The sequence below is a fragment of the Suillus subaureus genome (genome assembly GCF_016647635.1).
Source record: "Suillus subaureus strain MN1 chromosome Unknown BJ212scaffold_36, whole genome shotgun sequence".
NCBI classification, from domain to species: Eukaryota; Fungi; Basidiomycota; class Agaricomycetes; order Boletales; family Suillaceae; genus Suillus; species Suillus subaureus.
This window is the reverse complement of record NW_024538592.1, coordinates 443,881-459,761: the sequence shown is the minus strand read 5'-3', so window position 1 is coordinate 459,761 and position 15,881 is coordinate 443,881. Positions and strand designations below refer to the sequence as shown.

Below are 15,881 nucleotides of genomic sequence, written 5' to 3'. Positions count from 1 at the left end.
AGGCGAGGAAAGATGGTGAAAGTGATGAAGAAACCTGCTAGATAGTTAGCTGTGCATGTCGTATTTGCAGGCGCGTGTGTTCACCGCGTGTCGACGGCAGTGCGAACGTCAGGGCAGTTCTATCCATTGCCGTATATTACGCCAAATTCTTCAGCGGGCGTCAAGATATGAAGATGGCCGTTGATAGCATGCCGGTCAATTGTGAAATAACCGACTGAATTGCTTCGAAGCTTATGTAAGGGTTTGTTGACTTTGTACCATGTTCGTCTTTTCTAACCACACGACGACCATTCTACAGTAACTTTGATCTGCAGACACTTCGTTTTAGCCATGTCAATATGACTGTCAGTGCCCAGCCTAAAGAAGCTGTATGAATGACATGTCACTGACCCTACAGCATGAAAGTCTGCACACAACGCATCCATTATTGAGGTGAGGTGAGCAAGTGGCAGCTAGTCCGATGGCGTATAATGCTCCAGCACATCCAATGATCATGTGAATGGACATGGCACATGCAGCGGAAATGATGGATGTAGTTCATTATTTCCGTTGCATGTGTTGCGGTACAATCTATGCTGGTCCGTTGAAAGTTGAAACAGGTCATAGTTGGATGAGCCCGCGTCGTACATGGACGATTTACGCCAGCGTTGACAGTCGTGCTCAAGCCTTCACTCTAGATGCAGACGGGGGCGCAGCTACGTTTAGTCTACGAGCAAAAAGATGAGTCACTCAGGCCCTGGTGTCATCTCGCGGCTAAAGCACTTCTGGTCGAACACGAAAACGCTTAGAAAGTCGCACTAGCATGTAATATCGCCCCATGACAATAAAAACCCAAGCCTCCTCATCCTGGTACTCATGGTCGGATAAAAAGGTGCCTACAAATCCAGCGTGCACACCCAACCGTCTCTTCATCACTTCCATCATCGTCTCGTCGTTCAGCTTCTCCCGCGGGCCCATCATCTCCCCATCATTCACGCGGTTTGTTGGGTTCACCTCACTTCAACACCCAATCTTCAAATGTGTCCCGACCAATGCTACGTGAGCCTTGGCGTTTGAATTTCAGCTCATCTCCCGCAAGATTTTCCAGGCAACTCATTGAGGTTGCTCCTTGTCGAGAGTGAGTCGCTCGATATCAGCAATGTTTATTCAGGAAACCATTGGGCTGAGTTTACAGAGATACTGCCTCCCTCCCAGGCAGGAGTAGCCGCAGCTATGCAACGTACAAGTGGCAACGAGGCCCACAGTTCAATGCAACGAGGTCAACCTGCAGCAGGGATGCGACGATAATCACGATGTCAAAATGATCATTCCTGTTTGTTTGGCGCTTAATGTAGATATGAGTAAGTAACTGATGAAAGAAGCTGCGGCCCATCTATGATATCGTCAATTAAGCATGATGAAGGGAATTGATGTGACATCATCAAATCAAATATTTGTGACGGTTTCAACCTGCACAATGAAGCGTAGACCAGACTCACATTCTTGCGCTTCAGCCACAAAGATAGGAAAGCATCTTTTATCAGATGCCCAACAACGCATGGCATTTGGTTTCGAATGAATGTCTAGGTGATCTGTTTGCGTGGAGCGAAGGTGTGCGTGAACCGCGATATATACTGTGCTGCTAAACACGCTATCCCGATAGAAAGATGATTTAGCGATTCCAAGAAATTGCGCCGGCCTGGGGTAGAATCTAGTGAAGTCCAAGGTGTAGTAGGATGACAATGAGTTTGACAGGGAATTGTGAACGACGTAGATACGAGAAGCGTTATAGGTGATCGGGAAGACGAGTAGGAAAAAGCGCTAGAAACTTTCTTTGAGGCGCTGGGACGTGCTTTGAGCGGGATATTCACTGTATGAAATTCTGCTATCGATAAGAGTGTACATGGGCTGTACGTATACGTTTTCGAACTGTTGGCTAGGCCAGAATGAGCATAAGGAGCATATGGTGAAGGTGAAAATGAACAGTCAAAGCAAGGAGATCGTGTAGTCTGAGCACAAGGTAAGATCATAGAACGGAATGAAAATGGATGTATCCGCGTGTCTCGGATGCGAAGAGCAACGCTCTTCGATCGGTGAGTCACGTGGACATCTTCGAGTGTCTTCGTTCTGAAGCCGCGATCGGTGCGTAAAGGATCTGATATCCTTACAAAGGAGAGGTCACAACGAAGCTGACAGTGAGTCTAGAGGAAATTGCGAGGGCTAAAAAACGGGTAACAACAGGGTCATAGATCAGTGCACTATAAAGCTCACTTCGAGCAAAAAGAATAAGAAAATTTCGAGAGGAAACCAACCAAATTGTGACGGCAAGCGAGTCATGACAGGGATTTTCAGATTCCCGAAGTTATCGGTCGTGCGCGGATGTACAAATCGTTCTTATCTATTTCGTGGTCGGAGGTCAGTGAGAACATTGAGAATATATCTTCTGCTGCAATGTATATATGACTCACAGAACCTGACGGAACTTGCAATGTGATGTTCGAGTAGACTTCATCCCAGGACAGATGCCAATTTTATAGACCGTACGTCCTCACTTCGGAGTCTCTGGTGGTTCTGGGCATGACTTAAGTAGCATTGACAGCAGAACCATAGATATTGGATGCGTATCAAGAGATTGGTAGGGCCACGCACATGGGAAGGATTTGGAAGGACGATTGTCATTTCAACAACAAACAACTTTAATGGTTTGGTTGAACACAGGTCCTTCTATAATTGCTTCCAACGATATCATCGAGTGGTTTTCTATCATCGGCTGGTATTGGAGAACTGTCTTACCCACCATGATGGTGCAGCGATTCTGGTGGTTCGTGTCGGAGTAGGGGACCCCGGGGGTAGGAGCAGTGTCAGCAGCCACATAGCCGCACTAGTACTGTAGATCATCATTCAGCGCTCAGCCATGAGTCTCACCAGATCTCACCACTTATTAGCTCATGATGCACAGTCACGCAGCCGCAGATACATAGGCCTACTCCAGCGTAACCCGCCGCTCTCGTATGGATTGTTGTTGACCATCTGGAAATAGTTTTCTTTCTTCCTGCCATAGGACATACTATGTAAGTTATTGTGCACATACCTGCGCGTATCACTTGTGAAAAAAAGTAAGTCAGAAGAGTATCTGAATTTCTGAAACAGGTGTTTCGTACTATATGAGCGCTTGACCACTGACTCCTGAGTACGTTGCTACGTCGCCGCCTCAGTTGCTGCCTTGCCGCATCAGTTGCAGGCCTAGCTATTAGTATTAACATTTCGCATCCGCAGGGTTCAGGGAATTTCCCGAGTGAACTTTCGCACACACCGCCACACAGTTGTGCGCAAACTCTTCACTGTTTCCCCCTCTGGATCCATCCGTAGTACGTATGCTCTCAGCACGCTCCAGGAATACCAGCCAAAGCAGACGTGCATTTTATGGAAATCGGCATCTTGAGGGATTACCGAAGGCACCAAGCACGCGTCCAAGAGCCCAACTGCCGCAGTTCAGATTACGAGACGATAAACTTTGCGCCGAGGTCTAATTAATATCGGTCATGGAACATGCTGTATATCACCTAGGCGGTCATTGCCTTCCGGAGCCAAGCTACCAACAAGTTCTTTATCGGATGTAAGATGGGGTTATGATGCGGAGCTCGATAGATAGAGCGATTTGCTGTGCTTAAGCGCCCGACTTAAATCCAAGTCCAACACAAGTGCGACGACGCATTGCCGTCTTTTGACACCCTGCACACTGCTACCTTCCCCGACCCTTTTGCCTAAACTCACAGTGTCGCAATGGAGGAAGGATATGTGCTCCAAGAGCGCAGACAATCAAAGAACGTGGAAGTATTTCAAGTCGATTCAAGTGGGCATCTTCCACTGGATGTTTCTTCCATGGATCTTGTGAAACGGAGACTCAAGCAACGACATATACAGATGTAAGTCTGACAGATGTGCCAGCTTTCCTACTTATCTTGTTGACCTTCATTCGTCTCTCATCATAGGATAGCTGCAAGTCCCTGAATGTCTTGCCTTCGAATGTTTTTGATTATTTTCCTAAGATTGCTGGTACCTTGGGTACGGGACTATTTCTAGGCACAGGGGGAGCCATCCACACAGCTGGGCCACTTGGTGCCTTGATTGCATTTGCCCTTGTTGGTTCCGTAGCGTATTCGTAAGTCCAGTGGCTATTTTTGCAGGTTCCACTTACTTGATTCGGCCAGGTCATTATGTTCACTCGGAGAGATGACCTCTCTCGCTCCGATATCAGGATCATTTCCCCACTTCGGTTTGTACTTCTCCTTGTGAGACTTGAAAGATGACAACTTGACGTCGCACAGCCTCCCGTTGGGTAGATCCCGCATTGGGATTTGCAGTGAGTGACCTACTTGAGTACTTACCTCTGACTGACCTTTTATATTCTCTAGGTTGGTTGGGTGCATATTTATCTTCTCACTATGTTCGAACATAGCTAATCAAGTGTCACTTGTTAGAATTATTTTTTTGTAAGGTTTTATTCCATGTCCATCGAAATTGTGCCTAGATCACGCTTGCTTCTTTAAAAGACTACTGCGTAGGCGCATACAGTTTATCACGGCCATTCAGGGATTCACGTCGCTATTTTCAGGCTCTACGTTCCTGTGGAAATATCCGGAGCACAAATACTGATCTCTATGTGGGATGTAAGTTTCCTGAACTATGTTTGACGTTCCTGTTATGTCCTAAAGATTGGAATCTTGTCTAGTCACATCATGCTGCAGCTTATACCCTAGTGGTCTGCGTCTTAATATGCGCCACCAATATATTTGGTGTGGTGTGAGTCATTGAAGCTGGTTGCACCACATGTATTTATTCCTAAATTTTAGATACTTCGGAGAAAGTGGGTCCATTATGCTTTCCAATTTATGTGCTAAAGGATGAAAAGCCGAATTTGCCCTTTCCATTTTAAAGTGTAAGTCAGCCTTCTGCCAATATTGTATAACAAACTCAACGTGTTTATCAGTAACAATGATCGCTGGTCTTATCATTGTTGGCCTCGTCATTGACCTTGGGGGAGCACCGAATCATCAGCGACTTGGTTTTCGAGTACGTGCTAGTTTGTGAATGGACTGGTGGACTGATTATCCAAAGTACTGGAAAAATCCGGGTGTCTTCGCTGGACCTGGGCTTGAACCTCGGTATCCTGCACTTGATAATTTCCTCGGAATATTGAGTGTCATTACTCAAGCCGCATTTGCTTATCAAGGAATGGAGATAGTGGCTGTGTATATCTATCTCAGTCTGGGCCAATATATGTTCACTAACAATTCGATAGTGCGGCATCTGAAACGGAAAACCCACGGAGGAACATTGCCAAAGCTATCCGCAGAGTTTTCTACCGAATTCTCATTTTCTACGTTGAGCATAATTGTATCTTGCGATGAATAGCCTCTTACAGCTCGCTAGATTCTGGGCGTTTTCATTGCAGGGCTCATTGTACCTTCAAATAACAAGGACCTGTTGATGGGAACTGGTTTCTCTGCTCAATCGCCGTTTGTGATTGCGATGCAGATTTCAGGAATAAGAGGTATGTAACTAAGGTTTTCCATAAAGTCATGTCTCATTTCCCCCTGCCATGTAGTATTACCTGCTGTGGTAAATGCAGGCTTCATAGCCAGCGCATTCTCCGCGGGCAACTCGTTCCTTTTTTGCTCTTCGCGCATCCTCTATGGTTTAGCACTTCGTAAACAAGCACCCCGGTTCCTCACTATCTGTACGAAAAAGGGCGTACCTATTGTGGCAGTGCTCTGTTCGGTATGAGTAAACGCTTGTTGAGTCCTAAGTACCACGGACGCTGATATAAGGTCAACAGAGTGCCTTCGCTTTTTTGTCTCTGATGAATATATCATCAGGTGCAGAAACTGTGTTCAGGTAAATTTCATAAGTCGTCTCGTGTTCGCAACGTGGCTCACGTCGTGTCTTAGCTGGCTCCAGCATCTCAGTGTCATGGGTGGGTTTTTCGGCTGGCTTTCGATTAATATAACTTACATTTTTTTCTGTGAGTACCGGACGTATCTATGGATCATCGATGAACTAATGAGTTGTGTAGATCGCGGACTGCAATACCAAGGCATCGACAGACGGAAACTCCATTACTGGAATCCCCTACAAGTCAGGCAGGATCACCATAACGCATAAAACAATCACTGATTTAAATCTGTAGCCGTGGCTCTCCATCTGGGGCCTGATCTGGTGTATACTATTTATTCTAATGAATGGGTATAACGTGTTTTGGGATTTTGACGCCTCTGACTTCTTGACGTCATGTAGGCCAGTCCTTCTCTACTAGGATGTCGTCTGACCAATTATCGCAGATGTGAATATCCCGCTATTCTTTGGATTGTTTCTCTTCTGGAAGATTATACGAAGTACAGTGATTTGGACACCAGATGAGATGGACTTCACTACGGTGCGCATTTGACGTCAACTTACTTGGGATTTAGACTCACCTGTAATTAATCAGGGTATTCCTAGCATTGAAGAAACTGAACGTCCTGAGATCCCTCCGAAAGGCTTCTGGCAACACGTTGCTGCGGTGCTTTTTTGATCAGAGTTACTATGTCTGTTGAACCTATAGACTATGTGGACACTTGGGAAACATCATGTAATCTAATGATTTACGATAAAACCACGACCTTTTTTGTACTGACATGGTTCGAGTCGGGTGAACTCCTGTTCCACTGCACTGCCACGTCGATGGACAATAAACTTACAACATGGATCATACTGCAAGTGGCTTGCAAATCATTGGTTCATCCGATAATCTTCATGGTTCTAAGTAGTAATGTGAGGATATTGGACACAGGAGTCTCCGTGGGCTTGAGTATAGCGTTGGTTCGTAGGCTCGGGTTGATAGCTATGACACCATCGCCGCGAAGTTATTCTACCCATCCACCGAGCTCAACAACGAACCCAACAGCAACCTTTGCGAATTCGAGAGCATGCTGTTTGTATTCCACGGTCAATGATCCACGACGTAATGTGCATCAGTGAAAAATATCGCACCTCAAATGAAAACTCTCCGTCGGCAAGGTCAATCTTGTCTCCCGAAGTGTGGATGTACGGGTTGAACGTCCTGAACGGGTCACCTTCTGCCGCAAATATGGCAGGGAATCCCGCTCGGTGCCATGACATGTGGTCTGATCCTGCACCAGCACTTACAACAGGCTCAGTCAAGAACACTGCAAGAACTGTGGTACCGCACTTACAAGAGTTTCGCACCGCCCACAACAGACGTACTGTACTCCTCTGCAAGCGCAATCGTCCAATTCGTAAGATTCGAATCAACGTCCGTCGTGATAAAGGTCACAACGGGAACTTCTCCCTTTGGTACATATGCAGTCATATCCTAGCACTCAGTTAATTCTCAGTTCACAATGGACAGATCACTCTTATGCTCACAAACTGGATCATAGCGCCCACGTCCTTCTTCAATTGCTTGTACTCAGACACGACCTCCTGACTTCCTAGTAAACCGCCTTCTTCCGCAGCATACCAGTGGAACTCGACCGGGCGTTCTGGCGCGAATCCAGATTGGACAAGAGCTCTGAACGCCTCGAGGATTGTGACCGTTCCTGAGCCGTCATCGTCTGCTCCAGGTGCAGGGAGTAATGGGAAGCGGTAATTTGCGGAGTCTTGGTGAGCGCCAACGATGATGCGAGGAAGGGCTATTGTTGGATTGGGAGAAGACCGTCCAAAGAACGGCTCAAAGCGAGCAATGACGCTGGACTGGGGGAATGTGTGAGTGAACGTCTCGACTGAGAGGCGGACACCGGGAGGGGCAGTAGAGACAATCTGCACAAGCGGATTGAATACATGAGTTTGAAAAGTTCGGTGTGATCACACTGACGTCCAGAATCTGATTGTACAACCATCGTGAACTCTGGACACCAAACTCCGAGCGATAATACCGGTTGTGGAACGAAGTCAAGTTCCCCAAGTTGCTCTTCATCTCGTCCTTGCTCAGAAGCTTAGTGACCGACGTCACCTTATCTTGATATTGTAATTTAGGCCACGCTGTTATTCGACTCTTAGTTGGGACAGAAACGAGAAGTACGAGGAGCACGGACTTGATTCAGCAGACCTGTGACATGCGTGCAAATCCTGATGATTGGTGAGGTCGATGAACCCGAGGCCCTGCTGTCGAAGGCGTAGTTTATCGCCTTCGGTCATCCATACTGCCTCAGCCCCAAAGACTTGCAACAACCGTGGCGCATCGAGTTCTGACGCGTTCTCGGGATCCAGAAGACGCATAACTTGTACAGGATCACCGGCGTGGGTAGCAAGCAGCGACTCTATGATAGCGTCACGGTCAGTTAGGGTATCAATGGCGGGTCTACCGAGTACATCCTGAGGCGACGGCTGATCGAAGACTGCAGCAGATACAAAGAGAACAGAAAGAAACACATGCAGTGCAGTTAATGGCCTCATTGTCTACAGGTGGTGAAGAGGAGAGAACTAGAAGTCTCAGGCCGTAGGGATCGATGCCGAGAATTCCAGCCTTTCACTCACACGTTTGTTGTCAACCAAGCTTCAAGAAACAATTTGGGAAGAACCCGGTCCGTCACAGCCGCGACCTTCAAAGCTTCACATGCACACCATGCAGATCGCGCCAATCACCCGTGATAGACTTGTCTCATCCATCATGAAAAATCAGGCCGCCTCCGCACATTAACGAGCATGACCCTGCGGTGTCACTTGATGTCACTGTTTTCGTCTGGAATCTAGATACGACAAATTCGCTGCGACTCCGCGGACCATCGATCATCTAGAGGTATATATTGGATTATCAGAGCACGATGGACATGGCCGAATGACTCGACGCCGTGTGAGACAGTGAGCAAACTGCATGCTGCTGACTAAGCTGCGTGAACTTGGCTGCATGGATGATGAATTGATGCTGTGACCCAGTGAAAGAACATGAAAATCATTAAGCGAATTCGAATTCCGAACTCATATGATATGCACTTTCACTGGCCACGGAGTCTAGTTGAGATCAGACATATTACCTTGTAATATCTGAATTCCGAATTCCCTGTATGTGGTTTACATAACGAAGCAATTTCAAATATTACTCTAATAACTTTAAACTGGGGAAATTTACAATTAGCTAAAGTAAATTCTGTCAATGACCTGGCAAGTACTTACCATAGGAACGTACAAAGGTGACTAGTCTCACACCGCTAAGTTCATACCATTTGGTCCACGTACGCTCACAGGCCTGGGGGTTTGTCCTAAGTCAACCAGTCAAGTCGAATGACCTCACATGAGCACACAAGAAAAGCAAATAGAGAATGTGTTATTATGATGTAGTAGTATGATCCTCGAGGACGAGTATATCGATATCAAATGAACGACCTTCCAACCACATACTAATTAATTATCCACTGAGGGTACGCTGGGTATCTAAAGGCCGACGTTGATGGGAGTGCAACCAACGTTCACAAGGCCGTTCTAAAGCACGAACATTATTAAGGAATTATAGACCGTCATAAAATCACATACGTATTCATTGTTGCTGCAGCACAGAGGCTCCTGGTTAGCCTCGCAGCCAGATCCGGTACCCACGATGGTGAGCGGGCTGCAGTTGCTGCCAATCATGGAGGCAGCATCAGCAACAATGGGGATGAAACCCGGAGTCTTGCTAAACTCGTTGTTGTAGTTCTGAACCTGCAAACCATTCGTCAGCCATTTCACCCTACTATGGAGGATACATTCACATACAGAAGTATAACTGTCACAGCACTGGATGTTGCCAGTGTTGCACTGGCCATCGGCGAGAGCGAAGGCGACGAGGGAGGCAACAGCGAAGATACGAGCGAACATTATTGAGAGGAGATGATTAAGATGGTTGGTTAAGAGGTGCTAAGAGTCTGACTGTCAAGGCTGTTCAAGGAGCGGTAAAGGAATGGAAGAAAGTCGACTTCAGAGCCCATATTTTATACGATTCAGAGCTCAGCCTGAATTTGTTTGGGGATACTTAGTTCCCGGGTACTTGATGCCGTAGTCGGGTCTGAAATTGCAGAACGTAAGACGCTGTAAGACGCCGAAACGCGTATGAGCACGTGCCTTGATTTTTGGCTTCTATCACGGGGGTTGATTAATGATAGGCGGGCCATCTTGGTCTGGACTCGACCAGGATTGATGGGAACTGCGTGCCCAGCAAATTTTACGTGCGATTGTAAAATTTCAAGGATGAGATTCTATTAGCGCCGATGATGGCGGACTCATAAGTGAAGGGTTAGCCCATGGCACATGCAATGCAACGTTCAATATGGTCAGCGACCCAGTGCTCTGCTGGTCAGTGTTGGTCGTTCGGTGAACGCAAAGGGTGCGAAAGGCGGGTGAACATCAACCTATTCGAGTCAGAGCGATAGTCCTTCAATTCGAAGGACAGTCTCAGCGATCTCGGCTGAGAAATTGTGTGGTCGACATATGCGAATATCGCGATGAATCGCCAGCGCTTGGCCCAGTAGTAATATCGCCAGAGATCATTTGTAAGTCACTCGGAAATCTACGGAAAAATAAAAACGTCGAGTACTCAGAAGCGTTCACGGAGACGGCGGTCGTGACTCGGGATCATGTTAAAATGGGAAGATGTATGATATGTCACATTCGCACCATAGATTCAGAGCTTGGATGGAACCCCACGGTGCCAGGACGATGATTAATTGCTTGTTCTCGAGAACGTCTGCATAGCGATGAAAGGATCCGGACATACTCTGTTTGATGTGGACGCTGATTCGGTACTCCACCCTGCCAGACGCGTCGGGTATTATTGTCCGAAATGATAGTAATACAATAAGACACTGGCAAGACGTTTGACTTGTCAGGACCTCACTACGACCTGCAATTATTACTGCGGAAGGGTCGTATCAGTCATATGGATTTCGCATCAAATTTTTGAACTTGGTACAATTGTGGCCTAGCTGTCGAGTACTGACAGGCAATCGACTCACAATTGACGTCGTGTCGGAATTATCAACATATTTAATGGCGCGTTGCATTGAAATCGCGACCATGCCAAGTGGGGAGGAGTTGAAGAGGAGGATGCGGCCGAGATTGATTTCGAAGTTGTAAGCAAGTTCAAGCTGTCCTCATTTCGGGATGACGTACGTCTGTACATTGATTATGCGGTACCTTGACTATGTCACACTCATTTTCAGGGATCTCAGTCCTATTGGCGTTGGCAGTGGCGTCGCTATCGACAAACAAATGGCAGATTGGCCAATATGTGTGTAAAGTAGTGCGGGTACTTAAGTACTTGTTGGGAAGAAATACAGTTTTGACAATCAGGGAGACGGTTGGGTGTCACAGTATTGACTCACTAGTTGGATCCGGAAGTCGTGTATGTAATAACTTGCCATAGGCACTCCGAGCCTCCGACTCATCCTCCCTTGATCTCGACACGGCTCCCATAATAGCATAGTCGGTCAATAAACCTTCCATTGTTGGCAGATTGGATAAAGCAACGCCAAATAACATGTTTGGAAAAACTGGAAAATCCCCATTTTCAAAGTCAGTTCCACAGCAGACGGGTGCTAGGCTACGCATGACAGCGATAACGGGGCGACAATGGTGGACGAAAAAAATGAGTTTTCTATTTCGCATGTGTTGCATTCGGAAGAAAAATGAGCGCCAATAATTTTGACAAGGGCTGTCACACGACGACGCGTTCACTTCAGCTCTCGGGCCTTGACTGCCCCATGGATGGGCTGGTCACCAGCCTGGGCGGTCGTAGCTGAGCTCAGGAGGTTGTCAGAAGCAGTGAATTCCCGACTCTTGTTCCGCTTGGATTGGATTGTATAGTGTTTATGCAGAGCCCCAAAGATAATAATTAATAATTATAATTATAATAAAGTATAACCTAGACAGCACAATTACCTGGTAAGTATTGGGAATCTTGCACCATCGTTTAGAAAAATGTGCTCATTGTCCTACATTATAACCACAATGTGCCCTGCTGGTTTTTTTCTTCCCGACCACGTTCAAAATCAACACATCCCAACATATACAGTCCTCTCACAACCAGACCTTACTGGGAATAAACGTTAAACCTTCGATTGGTGGCGGATTCGATACGCAGAACGCCAAACATGTCTGGAAACTCTGGAGAACGACCAGTTTCAAAGTCATTTCTGCAGAAGAGGCTGAGTCATGTGTCTACGCATGACAGTGACTTCGATGATGGGGCGACGTTGGTGAACGAAACAAGTGGGTTTTCTGTTTCACATGGGTCGTGTGCGGAAGAAAGATGAGCGTCAGTTCGGAGAGATAATTTAGATAACTTTGATAAGGGCTATCACACGGCCCCGCATTTAATTCAGTTCTCGGGCCTCGGCTGTTTTCTTTGGGTTTCTTCTTATCTCCCAGGGAAAGCTGTCTTCCATCTGTCACCCAAAACTTGAGCGTCATCGCAGGCAAGGTTCATGCAGGATCCGACCTCGTGCACAGCTGTAACTGTATATCGCCCCTGCCACCGTCCCTTTTACGGCCATCTTCCTGTCCAGCTTTACTCCACTTGGAGTACCCTTTCATCTTTCCATCACCACCATTTCTCGCTGCAGAAGCTAATTTGCACTAATGGCAGATTCAATTAGCAACGAGAGCAGGTCTATATCTCGGGGACGTGACTCATTTGTAAGTGGAGTCGTATTTGCCAGATCCATCTTATAATCCTTTCGTGCGTTAGCACTCCTCAGGCAGAGGCGGCATGGGTAACATTCGGCGCTCTTCCATCTCAAGTGATCTTCGTCCCGTCGATGGTCTGGATGATTCTGGTTCGAGTCGTGGGCGGGAGCAAGCAGTGCACCCTGACAGGGTATGTTGCACATCTTTCGCTCTAAGATGCTTACTTACACGGTTCTTGGTAGATGTTCTCAGTGGGTAGGGGTGGAGCGGGTAATATGCGCGCCCCCTCTCAGGAAGTGGGAAAAGACTACCCCCAGACCGTAACTATTCTTAACGAGCATGCCGCGGTTCAGGCAGGATATGAACAGCAGGTCAAGAAGCACCACGCTGAATCCAACCCGATTGTATGTCCGTCCGATGTCATGTCCCGCGGACGTTGATACGAGCCCAATACATCTTAGCATTCTTCTGGAAGAGGCGGTCTTGGCAACATATCAGGCTCCCGCTCTCGTTCTCGTGGTCCAATAGTTCATTCCACGGGACGAGGCGGAGTAGGGAACATTCAATATGGACCTGGCACCGGCGTTGACAATACGGACGAAGAGGAAAGAAAGAAGCATGCTCATGCTCAAGCGATGTATGCGTGCTGTATTCGCTTACCGTCTTGAACTTACAAACTTATGATCCCCTTATTAGACACTCAATTGGTAGAGGCGGAGCTGCAAATCTTACCAGTGTGCACTCGCCTGATGTTGAACGTGTAGTCCATCGTCACAGTGGATTTGAGTCCTCTGGGCGTGGCGGAGCTGGCAACATACGCTCCCGCTCCGCGTCGCGCGACCCAAGTGGACGGACACCTTCCCGCGATACCAAAGAGAAACATAGAATTACTGCGCTGTGGAATAAAGTATCCCACCCCTCCAGCCCCGGCTCCGGGGATCCTGGGTCCCAGGACGAATGACTCGCGCTTGAGCGTCTCCGCACCTCCCCCCATTTTCCTTCTTCCCCACCCCCTTCCCCACTTCCTTACTCTATCATGCGGAGGCGCTCGCATCTTGTTGATATTCCATCATCGCGACGGAATGCACGTTATTTCTCTTATCAGTCATCGTCTGGTTCGTCTAGGAGCATTGGCTCTCTTCCAGTTGTATTAGAAGATCATGAGTATGTGTCTTTTTTGGAACTTTAATTTTTCTCTTCAATTTGCTTTGTTGGTTTATCCTATTGGCTCTTTGCTTATTGCTCTCTCGCTTTCTGTCTGTTTGTCTGCTGTGGTCTCATACTTTATTGGAACGTTCTCATACCCATTGCCATGCTGTATATTCTCACACTCATTTGCAATGCGCGCGTCGCCTGTTCTCATCTTCATGTGTGCTGTTCCCATTATACAGCATCTTTCCCTTCTTATCATTTTGCGCGTCTTTTGATAGATATCTTTTTTCATGTGTCCTGTGCAGTAGACCATGATCCTGCCCTCATATAACTCTGTTTGTCACCGGCGCTCGTCAACCGTGCGCTTTATTTTGACCGTTCCTCTCGAGATAACCTCATCCCGGTACCGGTAATGATGGAAAACTCCTGAAAGTCCTTACCCGCCCTCCTTCCCTTTCCACCTTACAAAGCCTTGAACTCAATCTATTTTCCTGTTATGATCTTCCGCTGATGCCTGTTATTCCCCTGCTCTAGGCGCTGCATCCGATGTGATCGATGGAGGTATTTCCGCCACAGGTGGGGTAGAAGTGGGGTGTGAGCGTGACATATGGACGAGAGAGGAATAGTCAGTAACTTTTTAAGTTGTTGGAGGGTTGTGCATATATTGTATTAATGCCAGATATGTAATTTTGTTCCTCTCTATATATGTACTCGTATTCACGGAACGACCCTGCAGTCTGTGATGTATACATGTGATAATGAATTGACGTAGAGATGATTGGTTATCTGTGTGCTGCGAGAGCACGAGTGTGTCAAAGGGCTTGGCATCTCTATAATAGGCCTTTGGGGACAATGTCCCGCGATCAAGATCGCGTGAATAGCAGTGTGATTATACCTCAGGGAGTATGACAAGATATTTATGTAAATATAGTGTACTTTGACTTTGCACACGACTTTGGAATCTGGATCCATGGACAGAGATCTGTCTCATGTGCAGAGTAGAGCTATCGTCGGAAAGTCCCATATCTCAGGGATACTGCGTACTTTCCATTCCCAAGGAACTAGTCCAACCCACGGTACCCTGCCAATGATGTATGAGCTCTAGTGGCTTTTGGCGGAAATAACCGGCTCGGGTAATAGAGTACTGCCCGCACGTAATACATCAACGTCAACTCGAACCTGTATATGCTAGCCGTAAGATGATCAGGTACAGAAGACGCTGTGACATCTACTGCTTATTAGCTAATAGCCCAAAGTAGTAGCCAGCACGGGTGGGGGGTGATCGTAGGAGAATAAACGGTGTTAGAACCTAGTGTTCTGGGTTGTAAAAACGCTACCCTAGGTATAGGGCAGTAGCCCGTATTTAACTGATTCCAGACGTGGAGATAACGAAGGTTTCGGGTAAAGTGAGAATACAATTTCAAGCTCAAGCATGCACAGTCTTCGCTTTCTTATCTTTCATTTTGATGCTGTGACAGGCACGTCGCCAAAGCCCGCTCAAGGCTTGTTGGACGTAGAGTTCAACCCAACGATACGAATCATAAGCCGTCGCATCCAGGTAGAGTGAGTGAATTCAGTTGTGGTCTGACAAGCAATTTGAAGGCGTGTAATACTTTGTGTAACACCGGCATTTCGAAGGTGCAATAATTCTGATTTGGTGATAATTTCTTATCGATCCATCCTGGTATGGCCCCGGGCCGGCTCTCCAAACTGGCTGTGCTTTTTGCGGAGTTAGGATCCGGTCAGGATGGAATAATTCTCATCTTGATCCAGGCTTGGTGCCTAAATCAGCTAGAACGAATGTCTTCCTTCTATTGGGTTTGAGGAGACAGGCCACACGCAAAAAGCGCTCACCCTGAAGATGATTTTTAATCACACAGAATTACCCCAGACTTGGATCCAATCGCACCTCTCGATCCTCTCTCTACTAAAATGATGGTCAGGTCATAATTTTCCTGCCTCTTATAAGTGAGTCTCGTATCATACCAGGTGCACTCCAAATGTTGATCTCCTGCATTCAAGGATAATATAAGCAACATGAATCTCCACAGTTTGCATGCGACACATGCTCCAGTTATGGACGCATAGAGCTA

General features: G+C 47.0%; 4 protein-coding genes across 4 annotated transcripts; 2 read left to right on the top strand and 2 right to left on the bottom strand.

Annotated features, from left to right (window-relative positions):
* Window positions 1-3,762: 3,762 nt before the first annotated feature.
* Window positions 3,763-6,553, top strand: BJ212DRAFT_1484833 (amino acid permease/ SLC12A domain-containing protein; the record flags this gene model as incomplete). Its single annotated transcript, XM_041340873.1, has 22 exons — window positions 3,763-3,905; window positions 3,977-4,141; window positions 4,191-4,255; window positions 4,308-4,342; window positions 4,395-4,403; window positions 4,461-4,472; window positions 4,533-4,540; window positions 4,595-4,649; window positions 4,712-4,782; window positions 4,833-4,846; window positions 4,892-4,918; window positions 4,970-5,052; window positions 5,098-5,231; window positions 5,282-5,376; window positions 5,435-5,533; window positions 5,588-5,760; window positions 5,819-5,877; window positions 5,931-6,004; window positions 6,056-6,117; window positions 6,170-6,272; window positions 6,321-6,415; window positions 6,470-6,553. The coding sequence occupies 22 exons, from the start codon at window positions 3,763-3,765 to the stop codon at window positions 6,551-6,553; spliced, it is 1,665 nt and encodes a 554-aa protein (XP_041188970.1).
* Window positions 6,554-6,739: 186 nt separating this feature from the next.
* BJ212DRAFT_1589988 (Zn-dependent exopeptidase) lies at window positions 6,740-8,436 on the bottom strand (the record flags this gene model as incomplete). Its single annotated transcript, XM_041342476.1, has 6 exons — window positions 6,740-6,950; window positions 7,012-7,162; window positions 7,215-7,354; window positions 7,408-7,800; window positions 7,856-8,022; window positions 8,076-8,436. The coding sequence occupies 6 exons, from the start codon at window positions 8,434-8,436 to the stop codon at window positions 6,885-6,887; spliced, it is 1,278 nt and encodes a 425-aa protein (XP_041188969.1). The 3' UTR covers window positions 6,740-6,884.
* Window positions 8,437-9,411: 975 nt separating this feature from the next.
* BJ212DRAFT_1484831 (uncharacterized protein) lies at window positions 9,412-9,831 on the bottom strand (the record flags this gene model as incomplete). The annotated part of the gene is made up of 3 exons (XM_041340872.1): window positions 9,412-9,459; window positions 9,511-9,675; window positions 9,730-9,831. 3 exons carry the CDS (start codon window positions 9,829-9,831, stop codon window positions 9,412-9,414), a joined length of 315 nt encoding a protein of 104 aa, XP_041188968.1.
* Window positions 9,832-12,588: 2,757 nt separating this feature from the next.
* BJ212DRAFT_1448909 (uncharacterized protein) lies at window positions 12,589-13,597 on the top strand (the record flags this gene model as incomplete). The annotated part of the gene is made up of 5 exons (XM_041338612.1): window positions 12,589-12,645; window positions 12,698-12,826; window positions 12,879-13,071; window positions 13,114-13,273; window positions 13,333-13,597. The coding sequence occupies 5 exons, from the start codon at window positions 12,589-12,591 to the stop codon at window positions 13,595-13,597; spliced, it is 804 nt and encodes a 267-aa protein (XP_041188967.1).
* Between the last annotated feature and the right edge of the window lie 2,284 nt (window positions 13,598-15,881).